This window comes from Dasypus novemcinctus, chromosome 10, assembly GCF_030445035.2.
Source record: "Dasypus novemcinctus isolate mDasNov1 chromosome 10, mDasNov1.1.hap2, whole genome shotgun sequence".
Taxonomy (NCBI): Eukaryota; Metazoa; Chordata; class Mammalia; order Cingulata; family Dasypodidae; genus Dasypus; species Dasypus novemcinctus.
This window is the reverse complement of record NC_080682.1, coordinates 86,133,053-86,148,888: the sequence shown is the minus strand read 5'-3', so window position 1 is coordinate 86,148,888 and position 15,836 is coordinate 86,133,053. Positions and strand designations below refer to the sequence as shown.

General features: G+C 42.3%; 1 protein-coding gene and 2 non-coding genes across 3 annotated transcripts; all 3 read left to right on the top strand.

The window, feature by feature from the left end:
- Nucleotides 1-10,530: 10,530 nt before the first annotated feature.
- On the top strand, nucleotides 10,531-13,397 carry RPL27A (ribosomal protein L27a). The gene is made up of 5 exons (XM_004470268.5): nucleotides 10,531-10,689; nucleotides 11,066-11,129; nucleotides 11,568-11,643; nucleotides 12,218-12,392; nucleotides 13,231-13,397. Exons 1-5 carry the CDS (start codon nucleotides 10,687-10,689, stop codon nucleotides 13,357-13,359), a joined length of 447 nt encoding a protein of 148 aa, XP_004470325.1. The 5' UTR covers nucleotides 10,531-10,686; the 3' UTR covers nucleotides 13,360-13,397.
- Nucleotides 11,802-11,932, top strand: LOC111767008 (small nucleolar RNA SNORA3/SNORA45 family). Its single transcript, XR_002798909.1, has one exon. It is a non-coding gene; the product is annotated as a small nucleolar RNA SNORA3/SNORA45 family (small nucleolar RNA).
- LOC111767007 (small nucleolar RNA SNORA3/SNORA45 family) lies at nucleotides 13,002-13,134 on the top strand. The gene has a single exon (XR_002798908.1). It is a non-coding gene; the product is annotated as a small nucleolar RNA SNORA3/SNORA45 family (small nucleolar RNA).
- Nucleotides 13,398-15,836: the final 2,439 nt, after the last annotated feature.

Here is a 15,836-nt window from a genome sequence, read left to right as displayed (position 1 = left end):
TCTGGCAGTAGGGTTTTAAAAAGTGTATATATTCTGGATTATCTACATATCTATCAAGATGAGATGTGAGGGGCAGTGTTAAGAGTTTATGGGCGAGCTGACACAGTGCCATATTTGTCTCAGGCTAATGAGAAAAGAAAGGGGCAGACTTCATTTGTAAATGATGCATTCTTAACACATGAATTGTAGTACACTGTGATGAATGTTTCACAGTACTTGGAATAGAAAAAGCAGGTGGCAAAATCAGGTCATTGTCATTGTGGCATAAATTTGCTGAACCTTAGCCGCAACAGTAAGTACCACATTTAACTCATTGTGGCAATTCAGTCAGCAAAACTTCATCTGTCATATGAAATAAGTATTAGTAATTTGGTTGTTTTAGTTTTGTAGTTTTTAAAAAAAAATTAATCCGTAAACTATATTCTTTTTTTTTTTTAGGAGGTACTGGGGATTGAACCCAGACCTTGTACTTGGGAAACAGGCACTCAGCCACTAAGCTACACCTGCTCCCCAACTGTATTCAGTTTTATCACTGTATGGGAGCCAAAAGCAAAAGGGATTTGTACCCAGTTTTACATTTGTATTTACTTAAGAAAGAATAAAAATCATTTAGGGAGGCAGATGTGGCTCAAGTGATTGGGCTCCTGCTAACCACATGGGAGGTCCTGGGTTCAGTGCCCCATGCCTCCTAAGGTGCACAAGCAAGACAGGGAGCTGAAGGAGCAAAAGACACAGGGAGGAAAACATGAGGGGAGACACAACAAAGCAGGGAGCAGAGGTGGCTCAAGCGATTGAGTGCTTCCCTCCCACATTGGAGGTCCCAGTTTTGATCTCCAATGCCTCCTAGGAAAAACAAGGAAGACAGACACAGCAAGTACAAACAGAGGGGGTGGAAATAAATAAATAAATATTTTTAAAGAAATAATTTAGTTCACCTCAGAGGTTCTGTGATCACACAAGTTTGAGGAAATTTCACTCTAGCTCAAAATCTTTGGAAGCCAGACCTAATAGGGAGGATGGGTGATGACGATGAGAGAGATCAGGCTGCCTGGGGGCCCGGTAGGTGACATTACACAAAGGATGGATCGCCTGTTACCTCTGATTCCTTCTGGAACTCTAAGGACAGTTATTTCTTAGAGAACAGCCATAGCAGCAGCCCCAGTGGGCATAAGGGTAGTCTCTACTAGGAAGTGTAAGAATGGGCAAGTTTATTTCATTAGATCAGTGGTTCTCAAAATTTTTGGTCTTGAAATACTATTATGTTTCTAAATTATTGATGATCCCAAAGAGATCTATTTCTGTGGGCTATTTCTATTGCTATTTACAATTAGGAACTAAAACAGAAAATTTTAAAATGCTTATTAATTCATTTAAAAATAAGGCCATTACATGTTAAAATGAACATGAATTGTATACTTTATTAATATGTATCAGTAAAACTGATGTTTTATTGATGTTCCAAACTAGACAATGTAGATGAAATGGAAAAATTCCTAGGAATGTACAAACAACCTACACTGATACTAGAAGAAATAGAAGACCTCAACAAGTCAATGACAAGTAAAGAAATTGAAACAGTCAGCAAACAGCTCCCCAAAATGAAAAGCCCAGGACCAGATGATTTCACAGGTGAGTTCTACCAAGCATTCAAAGAAGATTTAACACCAATCTTACTCAAACTCTTCTAAAAAATTCAACAAGAAGGAATGCTACCAAACATATTCTATGAAGCTAATATCACTCTAATACCAAAGCCAGAAAAAGATATTACAAAAAAAAATTACAGACCCATTTCTCAAATGAATACAGATGCAAAAATCCTCAATAAAATACTTGCTAATCAAATCCAAGAACACATTAGAAGAATTATCCATCATGATCAAGTGGGTTTTATACCAGGCATGCAAGACTGGTTCAACACAAGAAAATCAATCAGCATAATACACCACATTAATAAATCAAAGAAGAAAAACCACATAATCTTATCAATTTTGATGCAGAAAAGGCATTTGACAAAATACAGCATCCTTTCTTGATAAAAATACTACAAAAATAGGAATTGAAGGAAATTTTCTCAACATGATAAAAGCCATATATGAGAAACCCACAGCTAACATTGTACTCAATGATGAAATACTAAAAGCTTTCCTGTTGAGATCAGAGACAAGACAAGGAAGCCCACTGTCACCACACTTGTTCGGTATAGTGCTAGCTAGAGCAATCAGGCAAGAAAAAGAAATAAAAGACATCCAAATTGGAAAGAAAGAATTAAAACTTTCACTATTCACAGATAATATGATTGTATATCTAGAAAATCCTGAAAAATATACAACAAAAATGCTACAGCTAATAATTGATTTCAGTAGTGTCAGGATACAAGATCAATACGCAAAAATCAGTGGTGTTTCTATGCACTAATAATGCACAATCTGAGGAGGAAGTCAGGGAAAAAATTCCATTTACAATAGCAACTAAAAGAATCAAATATTTAGGAATAGACTTAACCAAGGATGCAAAGCACTTGTATTCAGAAAACTATAATGCATTGCTAAAAGAAATTTTAAAAGACCTAATAATTGGAAACATTCATGCTCATGGATTGGAAGACTAAATATCATTAAGATGTCAATTCTACTCAAATTAATATACAGATTCAATGCAATCCCAATAAAAATTTCACCAGGCCTTTTTAAGCAAATGGAAAACACAATTATCAAATTTATCTGGACGGGTAAGAGGCCCCAAACAGCCAGAACATCTTAAAAAGGAAAAGTGAAGTTGGAGGACTCTCACTTCCAGGCTTTAAATCATATTACCTAGCTACAATGGTAAAAACAGCATGGTACTGGCATAAAGATAGACACATAGAACAATGGAACTGAATCGATGGTTCAGAAACAGACCCTCACATCTATGGCCAAATGATTTTGACAAGCCTGTCAAGTCTATCCAGTTGGAGGACAGTTTATTTAACAAATTGTGTTGGGAGAACTGAATATCCATAACCAAAAGAAAGAAAGAAGACCCCTACCTCACACCTTATACAAAAATTAACTCAAAATGGATCAAAGACCTAAATATAAAAGGAAGTACAATAAAGCTCCTAGAATAAAATGTAGGGAAACAACTTCAAGACATGGTGGTAGGTGGTGGATTCTTAAACCTTACACCAAAAGTACGACCAACAAAAGAAAACATGGATAAATGGGACCTCCTCAAACTTAAACATTTCTGTGATTCAAAGGACTTCATCAAGAAGGTGAAAAGGCAGCCCCAGTCGATGAGAGAAAATATTTGGAAACCACTTATCCAATAAGGGTTTGATTTTCATTCTATATAAAGAGATCGTACAACTTGACAATAAAAGAGCAAGCAATCCAATTTAAAAATGGGCAAAAGATTTAAATAGACATTTCTCCAAAGAGGAAATACAAGTGGCCAAAAAGCACATGAAAAAATGTTCCATATCACTAGTATCGGGGAAATGCAAATTAAAACAACAAAGAGGGAAACGGATTTGGCCCAACTGATAGGGCGTCTGCCTACCACATGGGAGGCCCAAGGTTCAAACCTGGGGCCTCCCGACCCATATGATGAGCTGGCCCAAGCACAGTGCTGATGCGTGCAAGGGGTCCCATGCCGTGCCACGCAGGAGGGTCCCCCGCATAGGGGAGCCCCATGCACAAGGAGTGCGCCTCATAAGGAGAGCTGCCCAGCACGAAGAAAGTGCAGCCTGCCCAGGAATGGTGCTGCGCACACAAAGAGCTGATGCAACAAAAAAGAGACACAGATTCCGGATGCTGCTGACAAGAATACAAGTGGACATAGAGGAGCACACAGCGAATGGACACAGAAAACAGACAATGGGGTGGGGGAAGGGGAGAGAAATAAATAAAAAATAAATAAATCTTTAAAAAACAACAACAATGAGATATCATCTAACACCACATAAAATGGCTATTATTAAAAACAGACAACAATAAGTGTGGAGAAATAGGAACGAACACTCCTTCACTGTTGGTGGGAGTGTAAAATGGTGCAGCCTCTGTGGAAGACAGTTTGGCGGTTCCTCAGGAAGCTAAATATAGAACTGCCATATGATCCAGCAATTCTTCTACTAGGAAAATATCCAGAAGAACTAAAAACTATGACACAAACAGACATCTGCACACCAATGTTCATAGTGGCATTGTTCACAATTGCCAAAAGATGGAAACAACCCAAGTGTCCATCCAACCAAGAATGGATAAACAAAATGTGGTATATACATACAATGGAATACTATGCTGCAATAAGAAGAAATGAAATTGGGGCATATGTGATAACATGGGTGGGTCTTGAAGACATTATACTAAGCGAAGTAAGCCAGACACAAAAGGACAAATATTGCATGGTCTCATTAATATGAACTAAATACAAATAATAAACACATGGAAATAAACCTAGAGTATAGGTTATAAGGAGATAAGAGGAGGGTTGAGAAGAACTATGGATGCTTAATGTACGTAGAAGTTTTAATTAACGACTGTAAAAGTGTGGAGATGGATAGAGTTGATAGTAACACATTATCACGAATACCAATTGGTTTATAAATGGGATTGTGACTGAAAAATGTAGTCTGGGGAAGTAAATGTCAATAGAAAGAAAGCTATATAATAATCTAGGGACTGAATAACATAGTGAACCCAGAGGCAGTTGAGAATTGTGGTTAAGTATACAACTGCAAGGAAGTCATTCTGTGAGTTAGAGCAGATGTACATCACTTTTGCAGGGTGATGGGAATATGGAGAAACATGGGAAAACTACAATTGGTGTGACCTATAGACAGTGGTTAAAAGCAATACTTTAACATTCTTGCATTAATGCCAAGCTATACTGTGTTGATAATAGAGGTGTATGGAAAAAGTGTGCCAAATGTAAGCTATGGACCATGATTGATGGTAATAGTTTGATGATATTATCTTATAATCTGTAATAATTGTTCCACCAGGGTGTGGAGTTGTATGGGAAATCTACACATCTGTATGATTGGTTTTGTAAGTTCACAATATCTGTAACAAAAATACATTTTAAAAAAAAATATGGGTTGGGGGGAAATACACCAAATGTAAGATAAGGAATATAGTTGGTAGTAATATTTTGACAATGCTCTTGCATAATTTGTAACAAATGTTTCACAGCAATGCAAAGAGTCGGTAGAGGGGTGATGCATGAGACTCCTGTGTGATGTTATGTATGTTTACTTTGTAAGTTCACAATCTTTAGTATATACTTAGTTTATGTGTGTTCATGTATGAGTGACATACTTCAATAAATATTTAAAAATTTTAAAAACTAGGGAGCAGTTGGGCACCTGCCTCCCACATGGGAGGTCCTAGGTTCAGTTCCCAGATCCTCCTAAAGAAAACAAACAGAAACAATGAGCAGAAACAGATGAGCAGGTAGCAGAAGTGGCTCAAGCAGTTAAGTGGACCTGTATTTGGTTTCCGGTGCCTCCTAGAGAAAACAAAAAAAACAGACAACAAGCAAAAAAAACCACGAGCAGACAATGAGCAAAAAACCCAACAACAATCAGATAACAAGCAAAAAAAAAAAAATAGGTAAACGAGCAAATAGATGAGGTAACCAACTGAAGGGGAGCTGATAGGGCTCAGCAGTTGAGTGCTAGCCTCCCACATGAGGTCCTGGGTTCAATCCCCAGACAAGATAACTAAAAAAAAAATTAGTGATAAAAGAAACAAAAATTCCTGAGCTTGATGAAGTTGAAAAGAAACTGGAACCTACACACACTGCTGCTGCATAAATTGGTGAAATGTCTTTGGGGAAAAATAGCAACATAAAATGATTCATAAAAATGTTCATACCCTGGGAAACAGATGTGGCTTGAGCTGTTGAGCACCTGCCTACCACATGGAAGGTCCCAGGTTTGGTTCCCAGGGCCTCCTAAAGACAATGAATGAGACAGTGAGCTGACTTGATAGGCTAGTGATGCAAGCTGACACAATGAGATGACACAATGAGCAGATACACTAAGGAGACAAAATGAGAAACACAACAAGCAGGGAATGGATGTGGCTCAATCAACTGGATGCCTGTCTCCCACATGGGAAGTCCTGGGTTTGGTTTCCGATGCCTCCTAAAGAGAAGATAAGGAGACATAGAGAGCAGATAGCAAGCGTAAACAATGCAGGGGGGCGGGGGGGGGGGGGGAGAAGATAAATAAATAAATCTTAAAAAAAAAAAAAAAAAGGATTTTCATACCCTAATCCAACAATCTCACTCCTGGGAATTTATCCTAGATAAGTTATTCAACAGAAGGAAAAAAACTATATATACATAAATGTTCATTGCACCATCATCACTAATAGCAAAGAACACAAGAACAACAAAAGTGGAAATAAAGGGAAGTAGATGTGGTTCAAGTGATAGAGCTTCCACCTACCATATGGCAGGACCTGGGTTTGATCTCTGGGGTCTCCTGGGGAAAAAGAAGAAGAGAAAGTGTGCCTGTGTGGCCAGCCAGTGTCCACACAAGTGCCTGCTTGGTGAGCCAGTGCCTGCGCAAGTGAGTCACGCAGCAAGATGATGACACAACTAAAGAGAGACAAGGGGAGAGTCAAGGTGAAGCACAGCAGAGACCAGGAACTGAGGTGGCGCAATTGACAAGGAATCTCCACATCAGAGGTCCCCAGTATCGAATCCCAGTGAATCCTAGAGGAGAGAAAATGAGAAGACCACACAGACACCAAAAATGTCAGGGTGGGAGGAGGGTAAGGGGGGAAATAAATAAATAAATCTTAAAAAAAAAAAAAAAGTGGAAACAAAATACCCAAGTAAATTATAGCACATGCTGAAGATAAATTATTCCTCAACTGTCAAAAATAATAATCATCACAAAGATTAGAAAGGAGATAGAGAAAAAAGTCATGGTATTAAATGAAAAGCAGAATACAAAAGGATTTGTATACTATGCTCAGCAGCTTTGCAGATAGCTGTGTCTCCTATGTCTTATAGGCTGGTATGATTTGAGGAGTTAATATTTATATTTTTCAAAATTTTCTTTAATATTGTACTGTCTTTTCTATTACTTTTTTCCAAATCTTTCTGAAATAAATTCAAATTTCTGAGTTTTATCCTAATTCTCACTTAGAGAAGAGCAGAAATCCTGGCTCTTCCCATCTTGAATAAACAGCCTTGTGCTTGGAAAAGGAAAGCAACATATTTTCAAATGTCCAAGCCTAAAGACAGAGAGCGAAAAAACAAGGCTGGATCCATCCACGCCACTGTTGCTATTTGAAGAATACATGAGGAACTCAGGAATCCAGAGAGAAGAGGCAGGGAGAGGGACCACCAGGGCCCTCTGTCAGGAGGGCAGTGTGTTCTTGAGGCCACCTGGAGGGAAGCCTAGAGGAGCAAAAAGGTCAGCACCACATTTACCTGCCTCGCCAGGCTGCTGCCTGGCATCATCTCCCTTCTGCTCATTGCACAGGTATTTTCTGATGCCCTGCCTCTCTGGGGAAAACATAAACAGAGCCTAGATGCTTGAGATGTCACAAGGCCACGCTGTACTTCAGGAGAGATGTCACAGAGAAGGACGCCCCTCCAAGTTATGCCCAGTGTCAAGCCTTGGGTGCCCAGCAGGGGAGGCACAGGTCACCTAATGCCTAACGTCTGGTTGTTCCTCAACTTTGCAGATATAGACCTCAGTTTGCTCTTCTCTCTCAGAGCTGGCTGACCTAGGCAAACTGACCCCCACTGAACAAACCCCATGTGAACTTCCTATTTAAGCTACATGATTGTATTATCATGGAGAGGGAGTTGACTAGAAAACCAGAGCCAGACAACTGTCCAGGGTACTCTCTCTACCCTGGCGATCTAACCACAGGTGAAAAGAAAGCTAGGTAAGCACAGAACCTAACATGGAGTGTGGATTGCATTCAGCTGGGTGGTTTGAGGAATGAGCTATAGCTCCTCTATAACCAATGAACCTGGCAAACTATTCAGAAATAGTGTCTCATTGCCCAGAACTCTACCTCCACCTACTGGACAGTCTTGGTCCTTGTTCCGGGCCGCAGTACAGGACACCTGATGGTTCCTTTCCATTCCCAAAGCCCTTCCCAGCTTACCTCCACTAGTAGACTATCTTCCCAAGGGTAGTTTCAAGGGAGCTCAGCTCCTCCCTTGTTCACTTACTGCAGTTTTTATTTCAAATAGAAGACAATCTCTTATTAGACCTTGTCCCCAGTCTCAAGGCTCCTCTTTCCGTTGGCCACAGGCAGGATGTGATTAAGGGCTGAAGGAGTGATGAAGACCTCAATGCTGTAAGACCAGAGTGGGAGTGGTCACAAGAAAAAAGAGAGCATCTGGAGAGAGAAAACTAAAAGCAGGGTCTAGGCTCTGTCTCTTACCAGTGCTGTAGCCTCTGGCAACAGGCCTCACTCAAAATGGGGCCGGTAGTGCCAACCTCTCAGGCAGATCCATTTTGTAAACTGCAAGGTGCTCTGAAACTATTGGCTATTATCACTGTGGACTGGAATGTTTTGGGAAGAAGCAGACTGTAAGGTAGGCCTTAAAGGTTGAGGAAGATTCAAGATATATGGTCAGGAAGGGGACTGGATACTCAACCATGAGAAATGGCATAAGCAAAGGCAAAAAAGCAGAAGATATGTGACAAGTTTCACTGAAATAGAAAGCTTGGGTAGGGGACAAGCTGAGGTAAGTTTGGAAAGTAGGTGGGCTATATTCTGTTGGTAATAGGGTGCTACTGAACTTTTTTACCATGTTAAGTAAAAAGGATAAAAGTCATGTTTTGGGAAAATTAATCTGGTGGAGGGGTGACAGATGGAGAGATTGATGGAAGGTTAGAATACAGGGAGGATGATTACTTTAGAGGGTCTTGAAAACACCAGATAAGAAATATGATCAAGGCCTGGATGAAGGCAGTGACACTAGGGCTTAAAAAGAGGAAGTAGATTTGAGAGAGAGAGACAAAAGACATGGTGACTGCATTAGAAGAGAAGACTTGAGAACAACTTTCAGATCTCCCTGACAAATTATCTAGGAAGACAATGGTACCATTCACCAAGATACAGAATATAGGAGAAGGCACCAGTAAACAGGGAAGATTTGAGTTCTTTGGATATGTTTAATTAGTCTGTGGAATGTCTAAGAGATTCTGATAATTAAGTGAATATTTGGGTGTAGAGCTCAGCAAAAGAGATGTCAATGAAGCCACCCAAGATGAATTCACCCAAGACTGTGTACTGTGAAAAGATACGAGGGGCAATGACAGATGCCTGAGGAACATCAAAATGTAAATAGTGAGCAAAGTTAGAAGCACTTGAAAGGAAGACTTAGAGTGGCCAGTGGGATAGAGAGCAGGACAAGAGCTTTTCAAGAAAATGAAGTCCAAGGGGTAAAGTGCAACAGAGAGGGCAAGAGGTATGAGGAATGGGAAGAGTCCATTCGATTTTGTAATTGGTTAATTGATGACTTTTTGAGAGCAACTTCATTGAAGTCGTGGCACTCAGAGCTAGATTGCAGTGGACTAAACAACAAATGGGAAGAGAGCAAAATGAACAGTATAGACTGCTCTTTTGAGGAGCCCGACGGTAAGGAAAAGAACATGGGCAGTAGAGAATCAGAGAATATTTAGGATGGGAAACTAGAATACAGTTTAGTTGAACAGAGTGAGGCAGAGGAAATAATTACATATGCAGAAGCTGCGAGGGAATGGGATTTTGAACACTGGTTGGAACTGACTTAAAATAGGAGGGACGCCTCTTCCATTAGTGAAGAAAAGGAGGTGAGGGTAGATGCAGTCATTATTCACTCAACAATCATTTGAAAGTGTACTACATGCCAGGAACTTGGGACGCCCAAACAAAGAAAAATAATCCTTGAGCCCTTAAGAAATTTGGTTTAGTAGTAAAGACAAATGTGGGTCAATAATTACATAAAAACTATGTACTAGCTTGTGTAGTGGCACAAGTGGGTCTGGATTTAAAAAGACCATAAAGCAACCAGGCATACAGGTCCTTGATGCAAACTGAGAGGACGCCCAGGATGACGGAAGGAGGTCAAAGGTGAAAGGCAGACGGAGTGCCCCCTCGGTAGTGTTGAAGAGCAGGTCCCGGAGGGTGGAAGAGGTATACGGAGTTGCCGATGGACTTCAAAGAGAGCGGAGTCAAACACTGGGTTGGTACCTCACTGAGGCCGGGGTTAAACAAGCAGCCTCTACCGAGGGTGACTAGGAGACCCCTGAGAACAGAGGCAGAAACGCAGGGCCTGTCAGAGCTGGGCTATTCGTGGAGGGGCTGAGGAATGTGGAGGCCTTTTGGGTCGGCCTAAATGGGTTCCCGAGCCAAGGCGCCAAGCAAAAGACCGGGTCCACCTGGGCCGCGGCGGCGTGCACCACAGCACCCAAGCTCCGGACACTTCGACAACTTTCAGCCTCCGAGCCTACACCTGGAAGAGTTCCTGGACGTCAAGACCAGCGAGACTGAGCGGGGAGAGAACCTTTAACCCGCAGGAAGACTACGCGGCGTGACGACAAACCGGCAAACACAAGAAAAGCCCCGCCCCAGGCCCGCTCTCTGGCGGAAGTCAGGCGAATTAGCTCCGCCTTCTTGGTCGAAACCTCGCGAGATTTCACGCAGGCCTCTCCCTTTCGTCTCGGTCGCCGACATGGTAGGATATTCTTTTCGTTCGTCCTTTTCGTTGCCGGCGCGAGCCCTTGACTCCATCCCCATTATCACACATCCATCTCCTTCGCAACCTTGGCTCCTTCCCCCAGGCTGTCCACGGTCGGCTGTGGGCAGGGAGTCTGACTTGGGTCCGGAACGGAGCGGGGTGCTCCGGGCCGCGTGTTCGACTCGGGGTTCGAATTTCAGAAGCGCGCGGACTGGGGTACCCGGGCGCCGCTCTGATCGGGCTGGTACATACCTTGAACTCTGCAGAACGCCCCAAAAGGCGGGTCCTTGATTCCCGCGCACCTTGGGAAGCTTCGCACCCAGCCCCATCTCGCCGAAGCCTTACAGATCACTGAACTCCCTTTTCCCCACAGCCATCCAGATTGAGAAAGACCCGGAAACTCCGGGGCCATGTAAGCCATGGCCACGGCCGTATCGGTAAGTTTCAGTTTTCCTTTCCTGTTCAGCCTTGGGCTATCCTGCCGGGTCCCTAGATAGCCGAGAGGTAGATAATTTAAAAGTGGGTTAGCGAGAGCTTTATGCAGTCGAGATTGAATTTAGCCGTTAGTCATTGACTTTCTCTTTGAGGATTCTCTAGTACTCCAATTTTAGAGAATTTCGCATCGGTGGGGGGAATAGATAAAAATCGAACAGGAGTACAAATGTAGGATTGGTTGAAGGCATGGAATACCATGAGTTAAATAATATGGAAAACAACAGAGATGTATAACCTGGAGTCTTAAAGGCATAGCAGTGGTGAAAGAGATGTTGTTGACTGTACACAGCATAAGCAAAGGTACAAAAGTGTGGGAAAATGCTTTGGTTTTTTTGCGGGACATAGTATTGAGGGTCTGTATTAACTTTGCATTCTTGCAGGCAAACACCGGAAGCATCCAGGAGGTCGGGGTAATGCTGGTGGCATGCATCACCACAGGATCAACTTCGACAAATAGTCAGTGTTTCTTGGGCTATGCTTTGACTGATCCTGACAGCCTATGACTTAGGGGCAGAGAGGGTTGATTCAGAACATTTTCAGTTTGAAGCTTGTTAACACATATCTTAATACTGGCTTTTGCCACAGTAACATTTGATGTGAACTGAGAGAATCTCATCGAGGCTAGAGTCATGCTTGGGTATTGGCTTGTTGCCTTAGTGTGCTAGAGTCCTCGAAGAGTAACTGCTGACCTTATTCACTGGCTGTAACCCTCATGGCATAGTCAGTCACCAGGTCAGTGACAAGTACCAGATTGACCTGTACAGTCTATTGCAGGACTGTGCCGAATTTCCACAGAATGTTATCAAGCGGTTTGAATTCTGAACCGATCTATGATTTACATTGGTCCTGTGAAATAGGGCTGGGTTTTCCTCGTTTGGTAGCGTTCTTAAACTCTAGTGACTGCTGTATAATACTGTACACCAGTGAACAGCTTACATCCTAATGGGGACAGATAAAGACTATAAAGATGATAAACATAGCTTCATAATGTTGGGGTAAGATTATGAAGGTGGTTGCCTTCTCTTCCTAGTCACCCAGGTTATTTCGGAAAGGTTGGTATGAGACATTATCATTTAAAGAGGAATCAGAGCTTCTGTCCAACTGTGAACCTTGATAAACTGTGGACCTTGGTCAGTGAGCAGACACGGGTAAATGCTGCCAAAAACAAGACTGGAGCTGCTCCCATCATTGATGTGGTGCGATCGGTGAGTGAATTAGATATTGTCTTTAAGTAGGTCTTGCCTTGCCTCAAAACTGGGTAATCCAATCAATTTAATTTCCAAGCTAACTAAGTATCCTATACTTAGTTACCTACTAAATAATTCCACCTTTGATAGAATTGCCACAGGTAATTGACTATGACCAACTTGGGCTCTTTTCTACTCTTTCTGCCTTGCTCCTAGTTTTCCTTCTCGAAAGTGGAAAATTCAGGGAACACGGACGTATATTTTTCATTGTGACTCAAGTGAAACATTTGAGAGAAATTGAGTTGCAAATATCATTGCCCTAGTTCATACATATTTGATAATTCTTGCCTGAGTTACTGGCAGTAACATCCATAGCTGGTTCTAGCCTTAATTTATACAGACCTTGCATTTATTTGAGACACAGTTCTGTTCTTTCAGGGATCTTGTTCCTTGCAGAATACAATCCTTATATATTAAATTGTAATTCCCTCTTCCTGGTCTATTTAATGCCTTTGAGCAGTTCAGTGGCTAGACAGTCAGGATTCCTTTAATGTTGTTGGGAATGTGGTTTTCCCTTTGTGTGTATCAGGTGCCAGTTGAGCCAGGGGAGAGGGAATTTGTGCTTTCCCCGAGACTAGAGTCACATCCCGACACAGCTCTTGTCCTGGTGTGCTAGAGTCGTCGGAGAGAATCTACTGATCTTGATTCATTGGTGGGGGGGTGATTGGTGTCCCCACCAGTGCCCTGATCAGAAACATGTAGCACATTGCTCCTAAAAGGTTTGCTTTGTCGGGCATCTTTTAGGGAGTTGGTATTTGCTTTGTTTTATTATAAACCTTTTTCTCTGTTCTTCTAGGGTTACTACAAAGTTCTGGGGAAGGGAAAGCTTCCAAAACAGCCTGTCATCGTCAAGGCCAAATTCTTCAGCAGAAGAGCTGAGGAGAAGATTAAGGGTGTGGGGGGAGCCTGTGTCCTGGTGGCTTAAAGCCTTATGGAGGGAGGTTCATTAAATACGTGCTTTTCCCTTGTGGTCTGAGTGTAGACTCTTTGGCACCTCTACATCCCAACCTGTGCAGCTAATGCAGAGCATACTCAGCATCAGGAATCCACCATAACCAGGTTCTAGGACAAAGAATGTGGAAGTCTTAGCCAATTAGCAAATTTGAGTCTAATATTTATAAGGATGGTAACCTATTAATTTTAGTTGAACACCTATTTGCATTGTTTACAGTGGGTGGAGAATGAACCCTTACCGGTTTCAGTCTCAAAAGAGAAAATGGGTGGCCTCTACTGAGCCGTGGAGTTGAGGCAGTTCTATAGGGCTAAATTCCTGATCCTAAGGGTTTCTTCCTGGGTCCCTTATTTTGGACCAAAGCTTTTTAATTTTAACCAGAATGTAGAATTAATAGTTTATTTTTTTTTTAATCTATTGGAAAAAATTGGGAAATCCTGAAGGCCAGAAATGGGGTCAAGTTTTCTAGGGTTTATGTCTTCCTCTTGAAGCTAAACAGTGATTAATAACCAGTGCTTGTATGCAGATAAGACCCTTGGAGTCTGTGTAAATTATTTGCTACAGTTTTTACAGTTCTGGAATTTTAGACTTGACCCAAAATAAAGATGTCCAAAACTCTGAGCAAAGAAATGATTATGGTGCTTACACTAGGTCTAGACTTGTTTCTTTTATGCTCTGTGGGGTCATACACAGGCTAGGAATCCTTTTATGTGGGAAAGGTGGGGCATGTGAACTTTAGAGGCTGTTGGGGGTGATCAAGTCACATTTAAGGAAGGAGGCCTAGGATAAAAGGGTGGGCTTGGATGAATAAGAATGGGAGAGGGAAAACGGACTTTGGCCCAGTGGTTAGGGCGTCCGTCTACCACATGGGAGGTCTGCGGTTCAAATCCCGGGCCTCCTTGACCCGTGTGGAGCTGGCCATGCGCAGTGCTGATGCGCGCAAGGAGTGCGCCCGTGAGGAGAGCCGCCCAGCGTGAAAAGAAAGAGCAGCCTGCCCAGGAATGGTGCCGCCCACACTTCCCGTGCCGCTGACGACAACAGAAGCGGACAAAGAAACAAGACGCAGCAAATAGACACCAAGAACAGACAACCAGGGGAGGGGGGGGGAATTAAATAAATAAATAAATCTTCAAAAAAAAAAAAAAGAATGGGAGAGTTAAAGCAAGGGAATTAGGGGAATTAGGAGAGGTTTATTCGGTTGGACATCCTTATAACACATTTAGGTTTACATCTTTCATAATGGTGCTATTGGAGAAGTCCATCAGTAGTTATAAATCATAGAAATAACCTGTTTCAACATTTGAGTCCTACCAAACACTGATTGGAAATAAAATTTAGGATTCAGATGGCCTGAGTTTTGAGTTTCAATTGTGCTATCTGATGTTAGAGCAGAAGTTGTATTCACAACGGGGTAGAGAGCTTTTCCTGTTGAGGTGTTTCAGTCAAAAAATTTCATGGAGAAAGTTCAGGAAAGTTTGGAAATACTGGGCAAATGCAAGATTACTCTGGCCATTTTAGATGGTACCATTGCTTTTTTGAACTCATATCAGATGCACCAACTTTTTCATGTAAATTCATTTACAAATATGGTATACGAGTTAAAGCAGTTTGATCCATAAAAGTAGTAACTGCCATCTTTTTTCACTGAGAAGGGCAAATTCTGCCCTGGACCACTCAATACTGGTTCCCACGGGTTACAGAAGTTGGTAGCCACCTGATTCTCTGCCTCACATTTTTAAAATGAGACACTACAAAAGGATATAACTACTGACCTTTTGAATGTGTACTTTGAATATATTTTCGTTAAAATCTTGGCGCAACAAGTAAAACTTACGGTGTATGGAAACAGCCTGCCACGTAATTTACAAATTTTTCAGTCAAATAGTAATCTTTATTCAATGGCGAGTCGGCCTAAGACCAGCGAGCCCCTGGGACGTTTGGCATGCTCCACCGTTTGAAGATATGCAGCGTCCGCCTACAGTAGAAGGCGGGAAGCTTCGGAAGCGTCAGCTGATGGAGTCCTATAACGCTCAAAGTTTCAGCAGCGCCCACTCCGCAGCGCACTACATCAACCGCGCCCTAACTTGAGGTCCGGTTCAGATCCCATCTCTCCTCCGCCACTAAGGGTCACTTCCGGAAGGTGTGAGCTTCTGGTTCCGGGGGCACTCTGATTCATCCTCCCAGAGCAGAAGCTCTTTGGGTACCAGCCCCGCCCCCTTGCTCAGCCACTTCCGGGCCTGGCCGCAATGCGCAAGCGCCGAGGTCCATTTCCAGGCGAGGCGGGAGGTTTAACTCAGCGGTGGTCACTGAGCAGATGTGGGCTGCCTTCCGGGCGAAGGACACATGGCAATCTTGCTGCCCTTCAAATCTCGTTTTGGGTGCGTTTAAGAATAGGAGGCGTTATCTTTATATATACTTTCAAAATGGGAATTTCCAAACTTATGAGAATG